This window comes from Chanodichthys erythropterus, chromosome 12 (genome assembly GCF_024489055.1).
Source record: "Chanodichthys erythropterus isolate Z2021 chromosome 12, ASM2448905v1, whole genome shotgun sequence".
NCBI classification, from domain to species: domain Eukaryota; kingdom Metazoa; phylum Chordata; class Actinopteri; order Cypriniformes; family Xenocyprididae; genus Chanodichthys; species Chanodichthys erythropterus.
The window spans coordinates 29,931,148-29,955,027 of NC_090232.1; the positions used below are offsets into that span (position 1 = coordinate 29,931,148).

General features: G+C 35.5%; 2 protein-coding genes across 6 annotated transcripts in view; both read right to left on the bottom strand.

Annotated features, from left to right (window-relative positions):
* Positions 1–2,839: 2,839 nt before the first annotated feature.
* On the bottom strand, positions 2,840–13,178 carry klf5a (Kruppel like factor 5a). 2 transcript variants are annotated; one of them, XM_067403187.1, is made up of 4 exons: positions 12,606–13,178; positions 9,177–10,077; positions 7,716–7,775; positions 2,840–4,471 (listed from the first exon to the last, which is right to left on the bottom strand). In XM_067403187.1, exons 1-4 carry the CDS (start codon positions 12,774–12,776, stop codon positions 4,293–4,295), a joined length of 1,311 nt encoding a protein of 436 aa, XP_067259288.1. In that variant the 5' UTR covers positions 12,777–13,178; the 3' UTR covers positions 2,840–4,292. The 2 variants fall into 2 exon arrangements, with proteins under 2 accessions (XP_067259288.1, XP_067259289.1); XM_067403188.1 differs by lacking the exon at positions 12,606–13,178 and adding an exon at positions 11,548–11,782.
* A 1,280-nt stretch (positions 13,179–14,458) lies between these two features.
* Positions 14,459–23,880, bottom strand: part of pibf1 (progesterone immunomodulatory binding factor 1) — a 61,661-nt gene continuing 52,239 nt past the window's right edge. For 3 of the 4 annotated variants that reach the window (XM_067404423.1, XM_067404425.1, XM_067404426.1), the window contains exons 16-18: positions 21,702–21,786; positions 14,833–14,997; positions 14,459–14,597 (exon numbers count right to left, since the gene is read on the bottom strand). In XM_067404423.1, the coding sequence (XP_067260524.1) occupies positions 14,544–14,597; positions 14,833–14,997; positions 21,702–21,786 (304 nt within the window). In that variant the 3' untranslated portion in view covers positions 14,459–14,543. Of the gene's footprint in view, positions 14,598–14,832; positions 14,998–21,701; positions 21,787–23,880 lie in introns of those variants that run through there. The other variant, XM_067404427.1, reaches the window with a different exon arrangement.

Here is a 23,880-nt window from a genome sequence, read left to right on the forward strand (position 1 = left end):
TACATAAGGTAGTTTTTCTTTACAAAGTGACATCGCCAACTGCTGGCCTGGCATGATAGTACAGCATTTTTTGAATATTTTTTTATGGACCCTTGTGAACGGATATCATTTCGACAACATTGTCATCTGTACACAAAAAAAGCAAAGAAAAAACGTTCCGTGTTTAGTACATTGTTGTCATGTAAACATACCCTTAGTAATTTATTCAAAGCCTGTGTGACCAGGAAACTTCCTCTGAAAATTCCTTGCTTTCTGAACATTTAACCTGACCATCCAGCTGCATTATTAGTGCTTGAGGGAAGATGTTGGGTGATATGTGGAGTGCTGTAAATCATTTCTGCCCAAAAACTGACACCTTGACTGCTTGAACTTTAGGGCTTATAAAGGCCTATATCATCGTCACTTTTGCATGATTGCTCTTAAGAGAGTTAAGTTGAATGTTTTTGACTGATCAGAATAACTACAAACCTATCAAGTCTTGGGATAGATTATGCTGATTTGATTATATAGTTTTAAAAATAAAGGTTCCAAAAGGGGTTTTTCACCGCTATATAAGAACCTTTCAGGGAACAGTTCTTAAAAGAACATTTTTTCTTGGAATAAATAACATTTAAATCATCTGAAGAACCTTTTACCACTGTAAACAACCTTTTGTCCAATAGAAAGGTTCTATGAATGTTAAAAGATCTTTATGGAACCATCAATGCCAATAAAGAACATTATTTTTAAGGGTGCAGCCAGTCAACATTTCCCCGTCTGGCACATAACGTAGAAATCTGTGAGAAACAAAGCTGTTTCCTTTGTCTTTGGCACTTTTGTTTGTTTACAGCAAAGGGAGACTCATTTGTATTGATCTGGCCGGGACAGGTTATGAGAAAGTGCAGCTTATGATGTTTTGAGGGCTGAAAGTGAAGAAAAAACTAGGGGCCCTATGCATTAGAGAAATAATGTTCACCCTGGGGGTTTAAAACCTCCATGTAGGCTACGGAAAGGGGGAGGTAGGAGAGGAAGAAATAGTGGAGGAGAGGACTTGTAGGAGTAACAATTCTCAGGAGGAACCTTGAAGAACCTCCTGATTGGGTCCAGTGGAGCTTCCATTGTTTGCCTGTCTTTGACATCTGAAGTTCATTATGTCCAGGGGCTGAGGTTTGTCCGAGGAATCAAACTAAGAACATATGTAGAAGAGAGGGAGAAATTCCCCTTCTCTTTAAAAGCAATGAAAGCATTTATTTTCCTTTGTGGTGTTTCCTGATCTCATATCAAAAGCTGTATTGTTTCTTTGCTCACAGGGGTCCCCAACGTTTTGGCAGCTTGTAATTCGGTTGCACCCCAAGAAACCGCTGATGCCTCTTAAAGCAAACAGTGCATTCACCAAATGTCCATCCACGCTGATCGTTTCAGGGCCTCCGATTCTGAACATCACAGATCATTTTTAATCCACATACTGGTTGAGAATCAGGTAACAATTATGGAGGGGCATCATACTAACTCCAGAATTACTGTGAAGAGGCTCAATTTGAGTGATATAGGATGTTTTCAGTAGTCACAGTGGACTCTGGACAGGATCTATGAGCCTGCGAGCAAAGCAATCATCTGTTCCCGCAGTGATACCATTAAAATTCCAGTGATAAGTCAGATTTTGAAAGGCTGTATTCTGGAGTTTGTGATGTTTGTGGGATCTGTCCTGAACATTATCTGCACACCAGCTGTTAAGCAACAGTCTTGCCAATAATAAAAATAGAAATCATGAATTGCAACCAAATTCTACTATCACTTACATTGTTTATGGGTCACTAATGCCATCTGTAATCTCTGAATAACATCAAAATATAATAATATGTAGTTTGTTCAACCAAAAATTGTCATAATTTTGGCGACCCTGCAGAACACAAGAGAAGATATTCTGAAAAATGTTAACCAGATGTTTTGATTGCCATTGACTTCCACTGTATAGACACAAAAATAGAATGAAAATAATAAGAATAAAAAATCTCTGGCATTTCACCTTGTCACAAAGATATTTCTCACAATATCTTTGAGGTCATACAGGTTTGGAACAACATGAGGGTGAGTAAAGGATGAAAGAACTTTTTTTGGTATCACTTTAATGCTCAATGTTTTAGTGGGCAAGATGTAAAATGGTTTGCAGTGGACAATAAAAAATAACACTGAGATATTGAGCTGTCACTCTCATTCTTTACATTTGTTGACATGAAAAGGAATTCCCATTAATTTTCTTTGTCAGAGCTTGAGGGTTTGTTTGAGTTGTGAAAATTGTTCCTTTATGATGTCAACCATCAGATAAGAGCACATTCAACGTTTGTGGCATGGGCCCAAGTGATCTTTGAAACATAACTTTCTGCTTTGATGATAGTTTTATCTTTACTTCTTTGTAGTATTTTTATGTTTTAAACCTTAGAAACATCAACAAATAGAAATTGGTCAACTACTTTATAATGACTCTAAAGAGAGTGAACAGGAAGCCTTAGGATACACCAATGTAAACTATAGAAAAGTAGTTTATCTGCTTTGAGGGAGGATGATTTATGACATTTTATTCCACCAGTGTAGTAATGAAGTCCCTTAAGGGACCTTTGCAAAAAAAAAAAATATATATATATATACAGACTTTTGCGAGAAAGCACCGCTTCAAGTCGAACACATCTTAAAACTGCAGTGGCCAGGTGGTACAGTTCAAAATCGTTCAATTATGTCACAGGCTAATAATCGTCAAAATCTTTAATTATGACATGGCGTGAATGCACCTTCCCGTGCAAAAAAAGGTTCATGTGCGCACACAAGAGTCTGTATATTTTTATTTTTATTTTATTTTTGCATATGTCCCTTTAGGGGCTCTGTAAGTAATAACTCACCGGGACACACATTATTATAGTTTTGTAAATAAATTAATTCTGTATAAATTTAACACAGTTCAGTTTGTAAAAAGCATTAAAAATTATGAAGTTGATTTTATTAGAATTCATTTCAATCAGTAGGCAAAAAATGTTTGTCATGAGGACAACCAATTTAGAAATATAATCTACAAAATAAGTTTAAGTAAAAAAATTCAAAGAAACAAAAATAATAGTCACACAGCCAAAATCCAGAGCAATATGATGCCCTTCTTTTCCAAAAAAAAAAAAAAAAAAAAAAAAAGAAAAGAAAAAGAAAAAAGAGCAACAAAAATAATTCAAAATAATATTTACAATAAAATGTCATATATTTACATTAAGGCATTTCAATTACACAAAACTTGTCAAATTCCACTTCACAAAGCCAATGCAATAAATACATCGATTTTACAAGAACCAGGTGATACTTTAACCCTCTCTTAAACTTATGAAAGGCAGCCGAATCGCGGTAATATTGAAATAATGGTAATCCGATCCATTTTTATTATCTGTCTCTTTGTGAACAAGAAGTCGTAGCATGTGCTGCTGATAAAAACAAACATGAAAAGGCACTTTAAGATGAAATGTGATCCAAAGGCATTATTTCAAAAGAACAGTCACTGTGGTCTCGTACATTCATATGAGCTTATGCATCAATGACAGTAGGAAAACAAATGGTCGGCATGCTTCTGTGTGTATAAAGGGGACTGTACAAATCACACAGCTGTCTAAAGCCCTTTTCCACTTCTCATTGCTTTTCTATACCATTGTTTAATAATTCATGAAATAATTGCTGTTCAGTAGCAGCACATTATCATCCAAAGCTATAAATACTTCAGCAACTAAAAAGAGGGAATCGCAGTATAGGCTGTGTACTTGAAACCCCAGTATGAGCAGTAACTATTCCAGTGATATATATATATATTAAAAGTATTTATCATACATAGATATTCATCTTTTCCAGTCTAATTCAAGTGCAAAGTTAAATGGGAGTTGTGTCTTAGTGCTTTGCAGATACAAGAATGAATCCTGTATATTCAGTTCCATTTCATTACGCTTAAAAAAATTCCATCTTCCAATTAGAGGATGAGAGCCAAGTCTCATGTACCAGAATGTCACATGTGACCTGAGGGTCTTAACGGAAATTTGATCTACACATCCTAAAGAGGAAGGAAAAAGGAACGGGCTTTATGATATCTGAAGGTACCACAAGAAATTGGCTTTCATGGCAATATCAAAAGTTTATAGTCGACAGCTCAACACTCTCGACAGATCAGAGAGAGAGAAGATTACCCTAAACATTATAAGGTTCGTCGCGGCGTAGAGAAAGAAATAAGTTGTTCTCTTATCACTTCATGTGCATAATAATAAGTATGTGTGTGTGTGTCTGTGTTTTTGTGTCTAATTCTGGTGCCTCTTCATATGCAGGGCGAGATGATCGGAGCGAGAGAAGCTGCGGCTGCACACGGCGCACTGGAAGGGTTTGGCTCCGGTGTGCTTCCTGAAGTGACGCGTCAGCTCATCGGAACGTGCGAACCGCCAGTCGCAGCCCTCCCACGTGCACCTATACGGCTTCTCACCTGAACACAAAGCACAATGGACACCAAGTTTGGTTAGGTGTATGGAGTCACGGAAGAAACTATCATGCAGAGTTAAAAAACAGGTTTCTAACACATTAGTAATACTAAATGAGTAATCTGTGTGGGTACATTTCTCTTTCTGTCATTGCTAGTAACCATAACAAACATATACTGAGAGGTGTGGAGCTACCTCATAAACTTCACTTAACTCTATCTCTAAGATTAAAGTATTTCAGGATTTTGGTATGTTCGTGGAGGCTGACAAGACTAAACTCATAGCCGGCCATAAATAGCAGCACAATGTTTGCCTTTCTGGAACTCGGGTTTAGAAGTTTTAAAGAGTGTTTTTTAAAAGACGACAAGGTTATTTCTTCCTCCCGAAATCAAGTCGGTTTGTTAATCCCTTCCGAAAGCCCTGCCAGCTCAACACATGCATTACTACCACAATGCACCCTTTCAAAAGCTTGAAATTCGGATAGTCGATGACAGATAATAATAATAAAAACACAAATAAGAATGATTTACCAAGCATATAAGATAATTCACTCAATTGATTCAATTCACTCAAATGATCAATTCTCATGTTGTTCCAAACCTCTTTATTCGGTGGAACACAAAAGAAGATATTTTGAAGAATGTTTAAATGTGTTTTTGTCCATACAATGAAAGTCAATGGGGTCCAAAACAACATCGGAAGAAAAAACAACAACTTTCTTTTAAAAATTTGAACATTTTGTGATCAATTACTCATTCTCATGTTGTTTCAAACCTGTATTAACACAAAAGAAGATATTTTGGAGAATGTTTCAACTTTTTTGTCCATACAATGCAAGTCAATGGTATCCAAAACAACAAAAACTTTCTTTCAAAATAACTTCTTTTTGTTCAACAGAATAAAAAACTGCATACAGGTTTGGAATGTCATGCTGCTGAATAAATTGTGACAATTATTTGTTGTGAGTTTTAGTTTTTGAGTTGTGTATTGTAAGCATTAAGTGCTTGAAGTTAGTAAATTAGATTTAGACTATTTGAAATATCCGTACAAATACTGATAAACTGAAAACAATATCACAATGTTATCGTTCATCTGGGCTATCGCCTTTTAAGTAACAGAAAACGGGAGGCGAAGAACTATAAAGAGTGATACTGCAAGTTCAGCTGTTTCAACCTCATGCAGTAGGTGTAGCGCTCAAAAACAATTAACTAGCAAAAACGTCAGAACATGTGCCTGTCTTGAGCTTTAGCGTTTGTGAGAAGAGCCCTGAACAGGGATCCTGTAATGACTTGTTTGGTTTGTTCGTCACATGCGTTGTCTGCCTGAGGCCCCTCTCTTCTCTCCAGGGACTGGTTGGATTGGGTTTTATCAGAACATGGTGTTTTGTTTTTAGTTTCTTTATATAAATTAATACTTTTATTAAGCAAGGATACATTAAATTGAACAAAAGTGACAATAAAGATATTTACACTGTTACAAATGATTTCAGTAATACATTAATAATAAGGTTCCAGTTGTTAATTTCAACATTTACTAATACATTATTAAAATCAAAAGTTGTATCTGTTAATATTTTTTAATGGACCTGAGTTGACATGAACTAACAATGAACACTCATATTCTAATAAACTGTAACTGTAACAAATGCATTGCTCACTGTAAGTTAAGGTTATTTAGTGCATTAACTAGTGTTAAGTAATGAGACCTTATTATAAAGTGCTACCAAAATTTATATTTCAAATAAATGCTGTTCTTTTGAAATGTCTATTTACTAAAGAATGTTATGTGTTTTTTTTTTTTTTTTGCTTTTTTTTTTAGCACCAAATCATCACCGGAATAAAATGCATTTTAAATATATTAAAATAGAAAGAAGTCATTTTAAAATTGTAGGAACATTATTATTTTACAATATTAATGTTTTACTGTATTTTTAAATCAAATAAATGCAGCCTTTTTGAGTATTAGAGACGCCTTTTTAAAAATCTTAGACAGCAAACTTTTGAACAGCATCGTAAATGTGAAAAATTACCATTTAATTTCATAAACTTCCATTTTATTTTTTTATAAATATTTTTGTATAAACATTTTTTATGAGTTAGAATTGTATGTGCGCTTTTTTGTGATTCATGAGGACACACATTTGTATAATGACATGGGTATTACACTGGTATTACAAGATAAACATGAAATATGAGGACATTTCATGAATCCTCATATTTAAAATAGTTTTAAAAACAAATGTTTTATTAAAAAAGTAAAAATGCAGAATGTTTTCTGTGATGGGTAGGTTCAGGAGTAGGGGTGGTGTAGGGGGATACAATGTACAGTTTGTACAGTTAAAAAACTATTATGCCTATGAAATGTCCTCACTAAGATAGCAAAACAAACCTTTGTGTGTGTGTGTGTGTTTATTTTAAGCAATATTGTGTATCATTCTTGAGTATAATAAATGTGGGCATTATTAAACTGACCCAACTGATCTCTAGAAGAAAATCAAATGTGTTGACTACTAAATGTCATAATGAATTTGAAAGTAGCACCTGCACTATAATTGTAAATCTCACTTTGACATGCTGTTTATTCAAATACAGCAACACTGTCAAAAGTCTAAATCATGTCATGTCAAGACTTAAAGAAAAAAGAGTGGGTGTTGTTATCTTATCGTAATAGTGCTTTACAATCAGTACGAGCAAGTCATTAGGCTCAGGACGGTGACATAAAATATAACTCTTTAGCTGGAAAAATCAAAAACTTTTGATGGCCTGATAAGTACAGCATAGTTTATCAGTTTATTAAGTTCACATGCTAAAGGCCACGTTATGGAATGTATGAATATTCACTCCTCTGGGTCAAATGAGTTCTGCCCTTCTGTTTACTTCCATTCAGATACTAAACGTGTATCTCCAAATATATTTTTATAGACAGAGAGATAGCAACACTGAACAATGAAAATGCTTTTTTACTGATGTTTTCAAATGTTGCCAAGAGGTCATTCAAACATTGGATGTTATAATTTGATATGGAAAAAGGAAGCTGAAAAGGCTGTTGCTGCTGATGTATTTGGACATGGTTTTTGTGCAATCTCATATTAGGAAGCGACGCAGGATAGCTTTCAGGCATCGTGCAAGAATGAACGCATGTGCATGCCAACAACGCACGTCTGCCCAGCAACATGACAGTAAAGTGCCAAAATAGGAGGCCAGCTTTATCGAGCATAAATAAAACCATTTTTAATTGGAGAACTCTTACCAGTGTGTGTCCTCAAGTGAGCTTTCAGGTGGGACGACTTGGTGTAAACTTTCTTACAACCTAAAAAAAGGTAACAGTTTTTGTTACTCACAACAGTAAAGCATTTGTGTGTTTAAAAAAATGTTAAAAGGCTATTGAGTATTTATAAAATAATTAAACATTTAAATGATGAATTATAAGAAATAAAAATGCATTATATTTGCATTTATATATTGAATCATTATATATTGAAATCATTTTAGAGACTGTAAAAAAATGTTGTGAGGCTCTCAATCAAAATATTATTAATTATTAAAACAATTATACATTAAATATTTAAATTATAATCACAGTGCCATTATTATGTGTGATGCATTTCCAGCATAATTTTTAAAAGAAAAAAGAAAAAAAAATGTTAGGAGGCTATTGATACAAAATACATAAATTATTAAATATTTAAATTATAAGTATTAAAAACAATGCAATTATTAGGATTGCATTGATCTTTTGAGTGATAAAAAATATTGGGAACTATTAAAATAATTATAAATTATTCAATATTTAAATTAAAAATTCAAATTTAAATTTTAAAAGAATGTAATTATTATGCTTGATGCATAAACAATATGAAGAGTGCTTTCATTTTTTTTTTGAAAGATAAAAAATGTTGGGAGGCTATTGATAATGAAAAAAAAATTAAAAATAAAAATTATTAAAACAATTAAAATGATCAAATATAATAAAAAATGCAGTTATGCTTAATGCTTAAGCAGTATGACCAGATCATTTTAATGTTTTGAGAGATAAAAATGCTGGGAGGCTATTGATAAAAATAACAATTATTAAAATAATAATAACAAATAAATATTTCAGTTTATAAAACAAAACAATGACATATTAATGTTTGATGCATCGACAGTTTTTTTTTTTTTTTTTTTCCCACTTGCAACAAGAGAGCAATTTATTATTTTAAGTCACCAACACAAAATCAGTTGGTTCACTCATCACCACAGTCACAAATAAGAGCATCCTGTTATTTGGTTTCAGTATGCTTTCTTTTCCAATTAGGAATCCAAAGCCCATCTCATGTCGTTAGCTGTAAAACCCCACTCAGTGAAGAAAAGCAGTGATGGGTTCTTAATTGCGAAGCACGTCGCTTCAGACATGCAGCTTCTTAGCGTAAATGCACTATTAATGGCACTGTGAGGCTTGTCTGTTTTACAATTTGCCCAGTCAATTTGATGCAACAGGATTCAATAACAATTAGCCTGACGTCAACTCTTTGGCATTCATTTTGAGCACTGGTTAAAAGGCTTTGCCCGTCTCTGAATTATTTAACAGTGGATTCGAGCGTGTGAGTAAGAAAGCACAGCAGAAAGCAGCGTTGTGCTCCAGAAAAAAAACAAGAGCATCTTTTTAGCTTTTTAAGCTCGCCACGATTTACTTCAAGTTCAATTGAAACAATTTGTTTATTCTCTGTACCTGGAAAATCACAGTGATGTATCCGTCTTTTCTCAAGGTCTGGGTTTGTCCTTCGGTTGTAACGGACAGGCATGGACCCGTTGGTCACGGAGGGTCGTGTCGAGGTGGGGGTTGGGTGACTGGGTGCATGGACAGCCATTTTGGAGGCGATAGTGGCGGCGTAAGATGGTGGTGGTGTCAGATTGTGAAGCAGTTCCTTCTGTCTGTCAGGACTGCCAGGTTCTGAAGTGGGAGGCGAAGGGGGAAGATAGGGCATTTTGAGCTGCGTGTGAGCCTGACCCTGAGGATGGACAAAGTGACCCGGGCCGAGAGGGTACCCGGCGGAGGGCATGCCACAGTATGGCTTGGAAGCAGTCTGTTGGGTCGCTAAGTGCAGGTCGTGGAAAGTAGGCATCTGTGAGGGCACAGAGTGAGCGTGAGGGTGTGAGTGAGAATCGGCTTGATGGGGGACGTCCAGTTCTGAGTTGAGGAGCTGGAAGAGCGGCCCATCCTGCGGGATGTCAAAGCCTTGCATCTCCTGCTTGACAAAGACTCCGGTGTTATCGTCCATGGTGTCCACTCCAGAGCCTGAAGTGGAATTCGAGTTAAAGATGCTGGTGAAATCTGGTAGCGTGGATGGAGCGGGCCCGGTCGTGCTCACCGGACACTCTGGATGAGAGAAAGGCGCCGCTACAGGTTCAGTTTTGACCTGGCTGGGGACCGAAGGCCGCGCCGGCCGGCAAAAGCCCGTTCTTAGATACGCAATGTCGGGCAGGAAGACATTCATGTTGATGCTGTAGGGGGAACCGTGGTCGTCTCCGAAAAACTGGTCCATTACTGAGATACTCTCTCGTCTTGACTTCTTTAGGTCGGGGAGAGCCACAGGTTGTGGAGACAGATATTTATCCATCTCTAATTTGGCCTAGAGAGCAAAAGAGAGAAGCATAAATTTGTAAATGCAGTTGTAAAGGCCATTAAATGCAAACACGATAAACAGATTTGAGAATAATAACTACTGGAATATTGCATACGCTGCTTCTGTCAGCAAAGCTGGCAAGATCTCCAGGGACTGCTTGTGTTGGCAGAGCAGAAACACAGTACACATAAAATTTTATAAAAGCTTGCAAGAATGCAAATATTCACTTACTGTTACAACAATGGCCAACCTGCCTGCTTACTCAGCTAAGCTAACTTGCTCTGAGTAAAAATATATGGACTACTCAGTGTGGTAGACACTTAAATCAGCTTACAGTTTAAATATATTAAACATTAAAACATACATTTTAGCATTTATTCTTCAGTACACTTGTGCTATGTGAGTATTTGCTAATTAGTGTTATGAAACAAAATAATGGCCCCTCATATGAATAGACAAGCATGTTTGAGCAAGTCAAAATAAACTGACAAACTAATTTATCGACCAGGCGGGGTATTTGGCTGATATTCTTTACTTCCTCTTCAGTTGAGGACACTTTGTCTTTAATATGTTGAGTGTGACAGTAATGTCAACCATTTTTTTTTAGTATTTGGAGAAGACGGGATTAGCATTGGACTTGCTAACACAACAAGTTAGCTAGCAGTCAGTTAACCTAGAAAGTAGGTAATAGAAACTTAATATTATTTAGAAATATGGACATCAGTATGTTATATATGAATAGGCAAGCATGTTGCATCAGGTAAAACAAAATGTGTCATGTAGCCTTCATCTAGTGATGAACCAATTTACTGGCCAGGCTGAGTAATTGGTATTTGAGGTAGCTAACCGATAGCCATGTCGGCTGGCCGATTAACAGGTTACTTCCTTCTTTTGCCAGTCTTTACATCGTATCAATTAATGATAAATAATTCCTATTTACATTTTTTAATGCGAATTTTTAGTAAATGCTATGTAAAATCCCATTTCGTCTCATCTAATATGCTTTTATTTAGCTGTATTATGTTTATAGTAAAACAGTTACCTACATGAGACGTTGAAAATGATACCAACAATTAGCCTACCTGTAAAATCTTTGTGCGAAGATGTGAAACCTAAATATCAGGACTTGATGTTTTAACACCTGATCTGTGATCATGTATATTGAGAGCATGAAGCGGCTGTGTAGCTGTATCGAGCAGTCAGAGGTAAAGCATTTATCAAGTCTTCTTCAATACGTCTCTGCTACATTCCCCCTAAGACTGTAAAACAGCGCTCATACCACAAGCTCAAAACAGGCTTTGCTGACAGGTGGAAAGCATGCTGGAGAGATTGCTCAGCCTTTCCAAATAAATGCCACCCAATTATCATAAAACCGTAATCAGCAGAAAATAATAAATCAAGACTCATTCATTACTCCCTACTGAGTGTAACATAGTCAATAGTGGAATAAACATGAGGGAAAATAAAAACACTCACACACATACTGTACGTAGCCTACATACATCCACACTCGGAATGCCAGAGCTCTTTAAGTGCTCTTTACGCGGCTGCTACGCATAGCTATTTCTGGATTTAGATCTTCCAGCTGTTCGCCGGACATGTATCTCTTTCACAAGTTTTCAGATTGAGGCTCGGCGTTGCTGGGAAGTTTCAGTTCGGAGCGCGAGAGCAACGCGCGTGGGTGAGGAGGGGGAGTCAGTTGTTGACGGTTCGGTAGCCAAGAAACCAACTGCAAGCAACTGACATGAGTCTGTGCGCTATCCGACCCAGCCCAGACTCTCTCCCCTGCATTACAGCCACGGGGAAATCCCAAAAACATCACCAAATCCTTTTGAAGTAGCCTACATCGTGAGAGATTAATCAATTGAGGACGCTTTGGACTTGAAATCTTGATTTTTCAAACTATATGCCTATAAGTTATGTGCATTGAGTGCTGGTAATGTTTTTATTTTAGTTATAAGGAAATTAACTTTCAAATAACAACCTAATTTGGAAATGACAGCTAATAAAACTCAACGCAGCGCTTAGTTTGATAGTAATGCACACACAATTATTACTACTTTGAAATATGTTTAAGTTCTTATGGCAAAGTGCAAAGTAAAATTATCCTGCGTGTATTGAAGATGGGAGGTTTAAAAAATCTGGATGAGGGACAAAATTATAATTCTTAATTTCTAAGAATCTGAAAATCTAACATTTCAGCGAAAAATAAACTAGCCTATTAAAGTTTACGTCTTTTTTTCCTTTAAAAAAAAACACAAAATAACAAAACAACAACAAAAAAAAAACAAAAAAAAACGTTTTTTTTTTTTTTGCAAATTAACCTATGGAATAGAAAAGTTCCTCAAATTAAAGAATCGCACATCGCTTAACGCGTTTCACGGGGCATGATGCTGATGGGACTGCAGGCGTGCAGCATGCTGCATCATCTCGATGGCCCACCTTTCACACACGATGCATATGATCTTTAATTCATCCAGTGATACAGTCATATCTTCCTGAGCACCTTTCAGAGAACTGATAAAACAATTTACCTGAGAATAGTCGTTTGATAAGCCCCTTTCCGTATCGGGATTCTTGGCTTCAAAGGGAAACAGAGAGGAGTCCTCCTGAAAGCCCTCGGATAGTGAGGGTTTGAGAAGCGAGAGAAAGTCATCTTGTCCCGGTGCGAGCGCAGCGCTCATCGTAAGAAGCGTAGCGGCCATAAACCCGTGGATGTGACGGAGAGCGCGTCCGCGAAATGTGTTTTGATAGACGTTGAGGAAGGGGAAGTGAGTGTATGGTGCATGGAATGACACCCGTGCGTGTATGTGTGCGCGCTTTCGATAGTAATATCCCGTTTTGCCTCGCTCCGTTCCTGGAGCTCCGGGATATATGTAGCATATAATCGCTGAAAGGGCGGGGCTTGACTCTGTCAGGGACTAAGAAAGTGAGACGGCTACACCTTTACTACTGCTGTTACTGTAACAGCGGAACAAACCCGTCAAAACAGCCGGAGTTAAATATGGCCAGCCGTAGCCTACGTATTTCCCTTAACATTTCCATAATGACGGCAGTGTAGAATACTTAATATTAAAATCACAACTGACTATAAATAGCAATAATGTGTTCGAATTGTAGGCTAGACTATTCATTAGACTATTTAACTATTAACTATATTTTTATAAGTTAATTCAAAGTTCATTTTGTGATGAACACATACATTTTTGTTTTTTCATATCGTTCTGTAAAAATAACTATAACAGAGAAGCCAGTGAAGGGTTCATAACATGTAAAACGGTTCTCATTCAGTGTATTCGATTCCCAAACGAATGACTCGTGTGAATCGATTCTTTTAAGTGATTCAACAACAAACAGCGTGGTCAGGGTAGTCTGATTCAAAAGAACCGACTCATAAGAGTCGGGAATCAAAATACTTCTGAATATCTTACTGTATTTGTGAATCAGTTACTCGCTTACAGAAGTCAAATATTACTATGTTATAGCCTACTATACTTAGCCTAGATGACGTGTACACATTATAATTTATAATTTATTTTGCAGGAACTTTATTAGGCCTATTTATTTCTGATTTGTTTTGTATCTGGTTTATTAATCTGAAATGATCCCATGATTTAGCAACCGACTGTTAATTTTTTTTTACCCTTCAAATAGCCTATAGGCTATTCCTTGAAAGCACTAAAATAGCCGTTAATGATGCCGGAATCCTTAAATTCTTTATGATTCTCATTCAACGAGGTACAATTGCTCCCAAGTTGTGTCTGCCAGCGCTTCCCGTTAATAAAGCAGAGGAACAAGGCTTATTTACAAACGCCATATGATCCCCAAGTAAATAAATGTGTCAAATTTAAAAGTAACAACACGGCAAATAAAAATATCCATCTCAAGCTGACTAAATCAATGAAAAGAATCAATAATATGCAGCTCACCGCGACCGCTGATCTTGTTGGACATTTGAGTCTGTAGTGCGTAACATTAAGATGACACAAATAAGCGCGCGATGCTGCAGCGATTAAGGTATGCACGCGCTCCTCTATTTTTATCAACAGCGTGTCTCGCGTTTTATGAATCAAAACGAAAGAATCCAGATTTATTACCATCACCAGATATTGAGATTTTTTACAGGGAAAAGAATAAAAATGCTTGCATTCAGTATACTGTATAGCTATTTTGTTGTTTATACAACCTTAAATACTAAAAATATAAACTTTTTAAAATAAAACTAAAATTAAATAAATTAAAAATAAATGCAATAAAACATTCACACATCCAGTTGGACTACAAATGATTTATTACCATAAAAAAAAAATCATAGTTTAATGTTTCATTTTTAATAACTTCACATTGTTCATGGCTACACAAACCTGTGTAACTAGTTATGTAATAGGTCTTCTACAACTTTCAAACAGACTTTCATCCGTGATTGCATGACAAGGAGCATCCTAAAACTCTTAAGCAAGTTGAACAAGTCCCTACTTGGTTTTCCGTTTGAGTTTTCTATACCATTCTGGAACTTCTTTATTGGTCTGTTAAAAGAAAAAAAAATATCATTGTTAAATATCACTGACCATTCCTTTGGACTTTGCTTTGAGTAAAACATTTTATTAAACTAGTAAAAGTTCATGTGGAAGTAAATACCAGCCCAAATAGCAAGCTCAAAAAAAGTACATTAATCAGCAGTTCAAAATATGTTGGTTCCGAAAGATTTGTCCTAAAATTCAGTTTGAAAGGCTCTATTCTGGATAGTAAAGTAAAACTTACAAACACTGTGGGTTTGGGACCATAGTTATACTGCTCCTCATCTGTGCTTTTTAAAGCTTTGGGTCGGTGAACTGCTGTCCCCATGCCATCGGTCTCGAGAGACAGAGGTCCAGCGTGCTGCTGTGAGCGCATGCTAATAAGGACTTGCTTCATAACAGAAAGTTCCTGCAACAGGATAAGAACAAATCAGAGGAAGCCTGAAGGTTAAAGAATCCCCATTAACAGGTAAGAAAGAGCCTGCAGCATTTGATTGAAGTCTTGTTGTGCCAGCAGTGCTAGGCCCTTATAGGGCAATTAAAACTAAAACTGAAAACACAAACATCAAATGTGTCCTGATGTTGGATGTCAACATTCCATAACATCCATGTCCTTATGTCATTCAAAACAATGTTATGCACTCATATTTTTTCACAAAAGGACAATTTTGAATCTCTGTACAACTTTTGTTTTCATACAATAGTGATAATATGTAAAGCTCAAAAAAAAAAAAAAAAAAAAAGACCACAAAATACACCATAAAAGTAGACCAAGCAACCTGTGCACTACATTCCAAGTGTTCTGAAGCCATACAAGAATTTAAAAATGTATTATAAATAGAATTTTGAGTCATCATTGACATTAACAATCTCCCCCTTGGCTGAAGTTCTGAAAATTTTCTCACAACAGTGTTTAGATTCAATTAAAAAAACATCACAGACATCATCTGCCATTTGCTTTTGGTGCCTTGTCAATAAACATTTGCAAAACAGCTGCAATAATGCTATTGTATGGATTCAGGAGACTTTGAATATAGTGCACAAATTGCTTGAACTACTTTTATGGGTATATTTTTTATTTTGATATTTTATTTTATTTGTCCTTTTTGGAGATTGACAGATATTAAGAGTAAAGGCCTATTCACACCAAGAATGATAACTGTAAAGATAAAAATAAAGGTAACTCTATTCAAAGATAACTCTATACTCTATATGCCACTTTAAATGCTCGAGCTGTTTAAAGCAGGATGCATTCTGATTGGCTGTCAATGTGTTTTATCTGAAATCACTCTGAAAGTGATTCCGATGATATTGTTTCACTGTGCCGTCATCGTTATAGTTGTGGTGTGAACTGCTATTCTTTTATATTTAGCACGATTTTTAGAACTATATCTTTATCATTATAGTTATCATCCTTAGTGTGAACGGGCCTTAATTCAGACTACTTACAATATATAGTACTTTTATGCAGTGTTGGGGAAAGTTACTTTTAAAAGTAATGCATTACAATATTGTGTTACTCCCTTAAAAATAACGAATTACATCACTTAGTTACTTTTAAGGAAAGTAATGTGTTACATTACTTTTGGGTTACTTTTTCTCACCTGGGCTGAGCTTGCTTGTTTGTTTTTTTAATAACAAAAACAACAAAAAACACTTCTGTTTTTGGTAAATGTAAAGGCCCTTTTACACCAAGAGTGAAAGGCTATGTTAAACACGTTAAATACATAAAATATATTTGTTTAATTTAATATATTTAATTGTTGCAGGTTTGCACAATATTCTGACATTGCATTTCACTGTTTTTATTCATTTTGAGGCATACAGACTCTGTTTTTGTGCAAGTGAGATGAGTAAATGCATGTTCACATTTAGTCTAGAACTACAATAACCATCATGTTCACACAGCGCACACAACACATCTGCACTCACTCCCGATTTCTCTCAACACAGGGACAGGACAGCTGTCAGTCAATACATGGGAAAACAAACCAAATATTACTTTTTTGAAAAAGTAACTTAGAGCTTTGTTGTAAATTTAAAAGTAATCTGTTACTTTACTAGTTACTTGAAAAAGTAATCTGTTTACGTAACTCAAGTTACTTGTAATGTGTTACCGCCAACACTGCTTTTATGGCACATTTGTTCCTTACTGGAGCTTGACAGACATGGTCAGTGTTATTGTATGGAAAGAAGCTCCTTCAAAAACTCTCTCTTTGAAATGACATGAGTGAGAACAAAAAAATAACATCGTTTTTGGGTGAACTATCCACCTTATTTTTTTCAATGTGGAAGTAAGCTATCTTCTGTGAATGTATAGAGACTTCCAATTCATTTGCTGCCATAGGCAAATAACTGGAAGAATAACAAAATGCTGTAAAGGGTAAAATAATTTGCACTACAAACTAGTGTGTTTATGATTACGATAATAAATACGATAAGTAAAAGTTTGCAATGTAAAACAGCATAACAGACAGTTTTTGTATAGCTAAAATAAATGGAAATGGATGAGACTGGAAGACTCAACACATTCAGGTTACATTCACTCTTACGTTAAGAATAAGGTGGATTACTTTATGCATAATTGGTCATTTGTTGACGCTTTTTTTCTTTCCCCTTTTTAATCGAAAGTGGCTCACAAAAAAACAATAAAAAAAAACATAAAAAAAAAAAACCATTACAGAATCCTCCAGGAGCAGCCTGGGGGATCATGTAAACACTCCATTCAAATGTGCAATGGTATTTGAAGGCGTATCTTCATAACCTCTCCAGTACACGGGGTGCCCTGAGAGCACCTCTACAAAGCACACAGCCCTGCTTTAGTGTAAATAGTTCTGAATCAATTGAAGGAAACGCCCTCATGCAACACAGTGTTCTTTTATTTCTCTTAAGTCATCAGCATAATACAGTTCTGAGAACGGATACAGGTCCTCTAAAAAATGCTGTTGCATACATGTCATTAAAAGAGAGAGTAAAGAAAATAATTACCCAATATCACATTCTTTGAATGTGACAGAGGATTAAATGTTGCTTAAATACGGTGAAGCTGCGATATCACTTACTTAAACATTTTCTTTATATTTAAAAAAAAAAATAAAATAAAATGGTAAAACAAGGCAAAACAGCAACAACAGAAATACGCTAACACTTTAAAATAAGGTTCCATTTGTTAGCATCAGTTAGAAAAAAATACTTCTAAAGCATTTATTAACCTTAGTTCATATAATAAAGTTCAACATTTACATTATAAAAATCAAAAGTTGTATCTGTTAATATTATTTAATGAATCTGTGCTGACATGAAATAACAATGCACTTTTATTAAAAACGTAAACAAATAATAATAAATTCTGTAACAAATGTATTGCTTATTGTTAGTTAAATGTTAGTTAATGCATTAACTAATGGGGCCTTATAAACTGTTATAAAAAAAAAATCAAAAATAAAACCGCAGGAAATTTTTTTTTTTATTTATTCATATTCATTAAAAGTAAAAAACAAAACAAAACAAAAATACACAAAGATTATGAAGATCTGGTAGGCAAAAAGAAATACTATTTGGTTTTGTACTGTAGGGTTAGAATGAAAACAAATACTTGCTGACAACTGTATTAATGAGTGAGTTAATATATGTTTATGATTCTTGTGTTCAACCACAGTCTTGTCTCAGGTACAACTTATCAGCAATTTGTGGCTGTGTTGAAAAAAAAACCTTCATGTTTTTACTTGACTCGTGTGAATAAATTAAGATGTTTAAAGAAAACGACTTTCTGAAGTCAGATCACATTGGGAGTTGCTGTGCACGCTCGTGTTCCAACACGCTGATAAAAATCACAGACGCCAGAACGCTTTTCATACAGAAAAGCACTGGTGACAGATATAGAAGATATTTTGTTAAAGGTACAGTATATTGCTTAAAACTCAGCATACTTGACCTAAGAGCAGGTCTTAAAATAAAACTGAGGAAAAGGGGACATACATTCCATATTATGCAACAGGAATGTTTTACAAAAATGTACTGAAAAGAAATGCAAGTCTCGGTGTCAAAACAAAAATCTTTGCAAAAAAGGACTCATATTATTTGCAAACGGTTACTATTCTCGAGTACGACAGCAATGTAAAATATCCCCTGCTAGCACATGACCATCGACTTCAGCAGCGAATGTAGATCAGCCCGATGCGTAAGAGTCATTCAATATTTCTATTTATCACTGCACGACCATATGCGCTGGCATGCCAAAAAGCACCAGTGAGGAGCAGCTGTCTGTGAGGATTGCATGCTTTCTGCCAACATGCCACTGGAAGTTGTGAAGTCGGCACAGTGTGTGCCAGCAGTATTTGGTTGAAAATAGCTCCATATTGCACTGGTGCTTAATCAGTTACACCCTGCCCTTAATATTCGGAGAGTTCAGAATGTCAGAGGAGGTGTAGTGTACCTTCATGCGCCTTTCAATACAACAGATACAGGATCACTGCATTCATTAATAGAAACGCTATTCGACATTATTAATAAATTAGTAAATCAATCCCAAGGAAAATTTTCACAAAAATTTAGACTTCTCGTTCTTTGTTTCCTAAACTCAGAACCTACTGGTGAAGTAGATTACGGCTTTACACATCAGTTCCCCTCAATGGAAGCAATCTATTAGCTGTCTGTCATCAAAACCAACCACAAGCTGCAAGGTTATTACTAATCTGATGACTTGAGCATGGGAAACAGTTGACCTGAGAGACTGGATTTTCTAGTTACTGAGTGCATCTCAGAAATTCTAGGAAAGTTGTTGTCGCTACACATACAAAACTGAGGCATCCATCGATCATTTACTAAAAATGCAGCTTCCTAATTTGCGTGAGAAGCTTTCTGATGAATGTATGCCTGGTTTAGAGAGTAAACGGTAGGTAAGCAGTGTAACCACTATTTGGAATGGCAGGCTGGATGACTGGATGACAATGAAAGAGGACACACCTAGACTAGACTGCATGCGTTTGTGTATGTGGGAACTACTCTCTTACATTGTCACCTGTGGACACCTTTAATGGACAATGTATGATAATGTTGCAAAAAAAAAGGAAAAAGTTTTTAATTAAAGCACCTTGGAGTAGTAGTTTTTTTTTTTTTTTTAATATTACTTAATTTTGAATTCTCTCAAAGCATCAAAATATGCATGAAACTAAATTAAAGGTGCCCTAGAACCAGTTTTTACAAGATATAATATAAGTCTAAGGTGTCCCCTGAATGTGTCTGTGAAGTTTCAGCTCAAAATACCCCATAGATTTTTTTAAATAAATTTTTTTTAACTGCCTATTTTTTTGCCTATTTGACTAAATAAATCAATATAGCAAGATAGGCTTAAAATATTGATGAATTCCATTTCAGATTTTTTTTTTTTTTTAACTAGTCATCTTGCTTTCGGAGGCAAGATGTTGTGTAAAGCCCTATTCGGATGGGACTAGTTTTCCAAACAACGTTTGAGTAACAATTCTTATCAACCTACATCTGTGATTTTATGTACTGATTCGGACGGGACTAACATCTCCATGTTTATTACAGAGGTAGGAGTGTCTGTTTTACATGTGGGCATTTCAGAAGATCACGTGTTCAGAATGCATGGATTGCGTATGGTCATATGACCGATCAATGACAAGATGGCGGTGAAAAAGAAAGTAACGTCCTAACACATTTAGTGTTTTGTAAACATTTTATAAAAATTGTAGTGTGAAAAAATAAACATACATTTATCATCATGATTTAATAGAACTGGGTTCTTATAATAAACTCACTGGAATAAGAAGTTTTAACTTAATTAATTTACACGTTATGTAATTAAGTGCAGAAATGAAAGTAATCTTACCTGAAACTGATATCACAGTAGCCAATCTTAACAGTTTATGTGATTTGGCTCTTCTTGTTGATTTATTTTTTTTATTACTTCACAGTGTACCAAACACATCTACATCCATTATCGGTGTGCAAAAAGCAGAAACTTGAATACCGGCGCGATAGCGAGAGATTGTACGGTAGTTCACGTTGACCAAAACACACAAGAAAAAGTGTTTTGGAAAAAAACATTTTCGGAAATCACAGACATTCGCATTCGGACGGGATTAGATTTCTCTGAGGACCGCCGAGTTTGACGAAAAACAGTAGGTAGTTTGCTCTGGAATTTTTACAGAGGTCGTGTGAGAAAAAGACAGACATGGCAGATTCGGACGGGATTAAAATCTCAAAGTACGTCTGTGAAACAGAAATTTTTCTAACGTCCCCCTGTGAAACTAGTCCCGTCCGAATAGGGCTTAAGACACTTCTGGAATGTAATTTACTGAACCACTTTGATGACAGACTTTGCTCAGGTATTTCAAAACATCCAAAACAGCAACTCAGATGCTGTGCAACGAGATCGGTCTGCTGGTTGGTCCAGTTATGCCGCCCCATCACAAAGTCACATGTTTTTTTTCGATGCGCATCGAGGAATTTATTCAATAAATGTGTTTCCAACTCATGCAGATGTGGGGGGGGGGATGGGGTTGCCAAAAATTGAAAAAAAGTATTATATTTGACAAGTGAAAGTAATGTGAAAAAACCATACCCACACTCGAAATTTGCCCTCTGCATTTAACCAATCCAAGTTAGTGCACACACATTAGGAGTAGTGAGCTCACACACACACACACACACACACACACACACACACACTGCCAACTGTGGACACAGTATTGAGAACCGAACCCACAACCTTCGGGTTACCAGTCTGATTCTCTAACCATTAGGCCACAACTGCCCATAAAACAGTGGCCCGTAAGGGGAGGATAAAAATCGGTGGATGGAAACAAAGCTAATGTTGCAACTTAAACTTGTAGAACTCTGTCTATTTATTTTTTGTATTGTGGGACACTTAAGGCCAAACAATCGCACCTAAATCTAAATGTATACTATTAACAAAGAAATAGTAAAATAAGGAATAATAATAATAATAAAAAAAAAAAAAATACTTGATTTTTTCTAAAAGTATGAAAGGAAACTACATTATCAAATTTATTTAAGAACATAGGGAGTTAAATAGTTTTTCTTTTAGGTATTGAGTGATTCTTTTTAATCTGCTGACACAGCATTTACCTCTCTGTGGTTCAGGAGTCTCTCCAAATCTGCAGCCATGTTGTTTTTCACCTGCAGTAGTGCAGACTTCTCTTTCCGTAGCGCACTGTGAAAATTCATACAAAAGAGTGTTAGAGAAATGGTCTTGAATGCTGACAAGTTTGATTAGCAATTTGTAAAATATTTCATTTAATTTTCATGACTTATGACCTATTGAAGTCTCTACCAATCAATTATTTGTGACTATATGCAGTGTTGGGGAAAGTCACTAAAAAAGTAACTAATTTTATTACTTAGTTACTTTTTATGAAAAGTAATGTTACATAACCTTTGCGTTACTTTTTCTCACCTGGGTTGGGCTTGGTTATTTGTTTTTTTTAATAACAAATAAAAAAGTTATATTTTAACGCCTCTGCACTTACAGTATCCCATTTCTCTCAACTTGGGGACAGGAGAGCTGTCAGTCAATAAATGTGAAAAAGTAACTTGCGTTACTTATTTGAAAAATTAACAGATATTTTGTTGTAAATTTAAAAGTAATGTGTTACTTTACTAGTTACTTGAAAAAGCAATCTGATTACGCAAATTAGGTTACTTGTAATGAGTTACCCCCAACACTAACTATATGTATGTGTTAAAAGCAATGTCATACATGTGGACAACTTTAGGATAATGTGTCCTGTCCATATACAGAAATGTGTGCAATGGACATTAACAAATATTAAATCATATTTATGTGGAAAAATTGCAAAATAATAGAACAATATGAACCAAAGAAGTAACAGTGGATTAATGAGATGGAAATAACTGCAAACAATTCAAGACAAGCAAATAACATATTATTATGTTAACATATTATATATATATATATATATGTCCTTATATCTATTTTTATGCCAATTTTGGGATATTAAAAAACGAATGGAAACAGAGATGTGCATATATTCTAAAAAAGTGTAAAAAAAAAACAAAACATTTGCGCTCAATTAATGCAGATATATTTTTTATAAGATAAGAAAACAAGCACATAAACTACAATGGAAACACATTTACCGAATAAATTCCTTGGTGCGCATCAAAAATAGTTGTGACTTTCATCAAAATGGTTCAGTATAACTACCTCACAAAACTGTCTCACAAGCCAACATTACCAAATGTATTGTGTTTTGTCTGCGAGCACTGTGGCGCAAGTAATTCATTATTACGTACAAAAAAAAAAAAAAATTGGCTTCAGCTACTGCAGCAACTTACATCGATTTTAGTGATATTTGGTGTCAGTTTATCAGGAAGTGACTATTTTGTTCTCTTTGATTCACTGGATTGAAATGGTGCTTTAATCTCAAATATTTTATGCGATATTCCAATTTTGCACATAAGTTAAATTCACAATTTTGGACAGAAACATAGCTAGTGTCTTCTAATCAACCTTCCTCCATGAGTTTAAATGCCACTTGCGCCTCATGTGAAATGCAGCACTGAAGATCATACATGACAAAAACTGTATTTCAACAGAGCAATACCTCTTTGTCATACGTATCGCATGAGTAATGAGTGGTGACAAACATAGTGAGCTGAAGGTATTTATTTCTTAGTGTACTGCCTGGGAGACCATTTATACATAATTAACCACTGAGCTGTACACAAACACAATCTGTAGGGCCTGACAGAAGCAGTTAAGAAAAACAAAACTCTTCAAATAAAAGTCATGTGAAATTAAGCCGAACTGCATACACTTCACTGACTGCACAGCACCTGTTTGCACAGGACAGGCAACATTCAAAAACTAATCTCTCCATCACTTCAATATAGAAGTAAAGTTCTGAAATTTTCCACATGCAAGAATAGAAATGTGCCAATATACGGTAATGCGATATATAATGATAATGAACATGCACAATATTGTTATCGTAGGCACTTCAAAAGACCATGAATAGTTCCTTATTATGAAGTTTTCGATTTTTAGAATGCATTTTAAGAATACTTTTCCAATACTTTTTAAAATTTACAACACAAGCATGAGCAGCATGGCGGAACGTGTGAAGGAGACACGCTGAATGAAAATCCACATTCACTTTCTGACAGTAGAGCTTTTCCGAAATCGCGTACTTAGTGGTGGAAAGAGTACTAAAATATTGTACTTAAAGGTGGACTCAATAGAATTTCAAAAACACTGTTTGGAAGTTAGTCGGGCTGACACCAA

Bases quoted from the DNA above. Each gene is read 5' to 3' on its own strand.
- klf5a (XM_067403187.1), bottom strand. From the start codon at position 12,776: ATGGCCGCTACGCTTCTTACGATGAGCGCTGCGCTCGCACCGGGACAA. The intron at 10,078-12,605 runs GTAAATTGTTTT...TTTGCTCTCTAG, and splicing joins TATCAAACGACTATTCTCAG to GCCAAATTAGAGATGGATAA. The intron at 7,776-9,176 runs GTACAGAGAATA...ACCTTTTTTTAG, and splicing joins ACATCACTGTGATTTTCCAG to GTTGTAAGAAAGTTTACACC.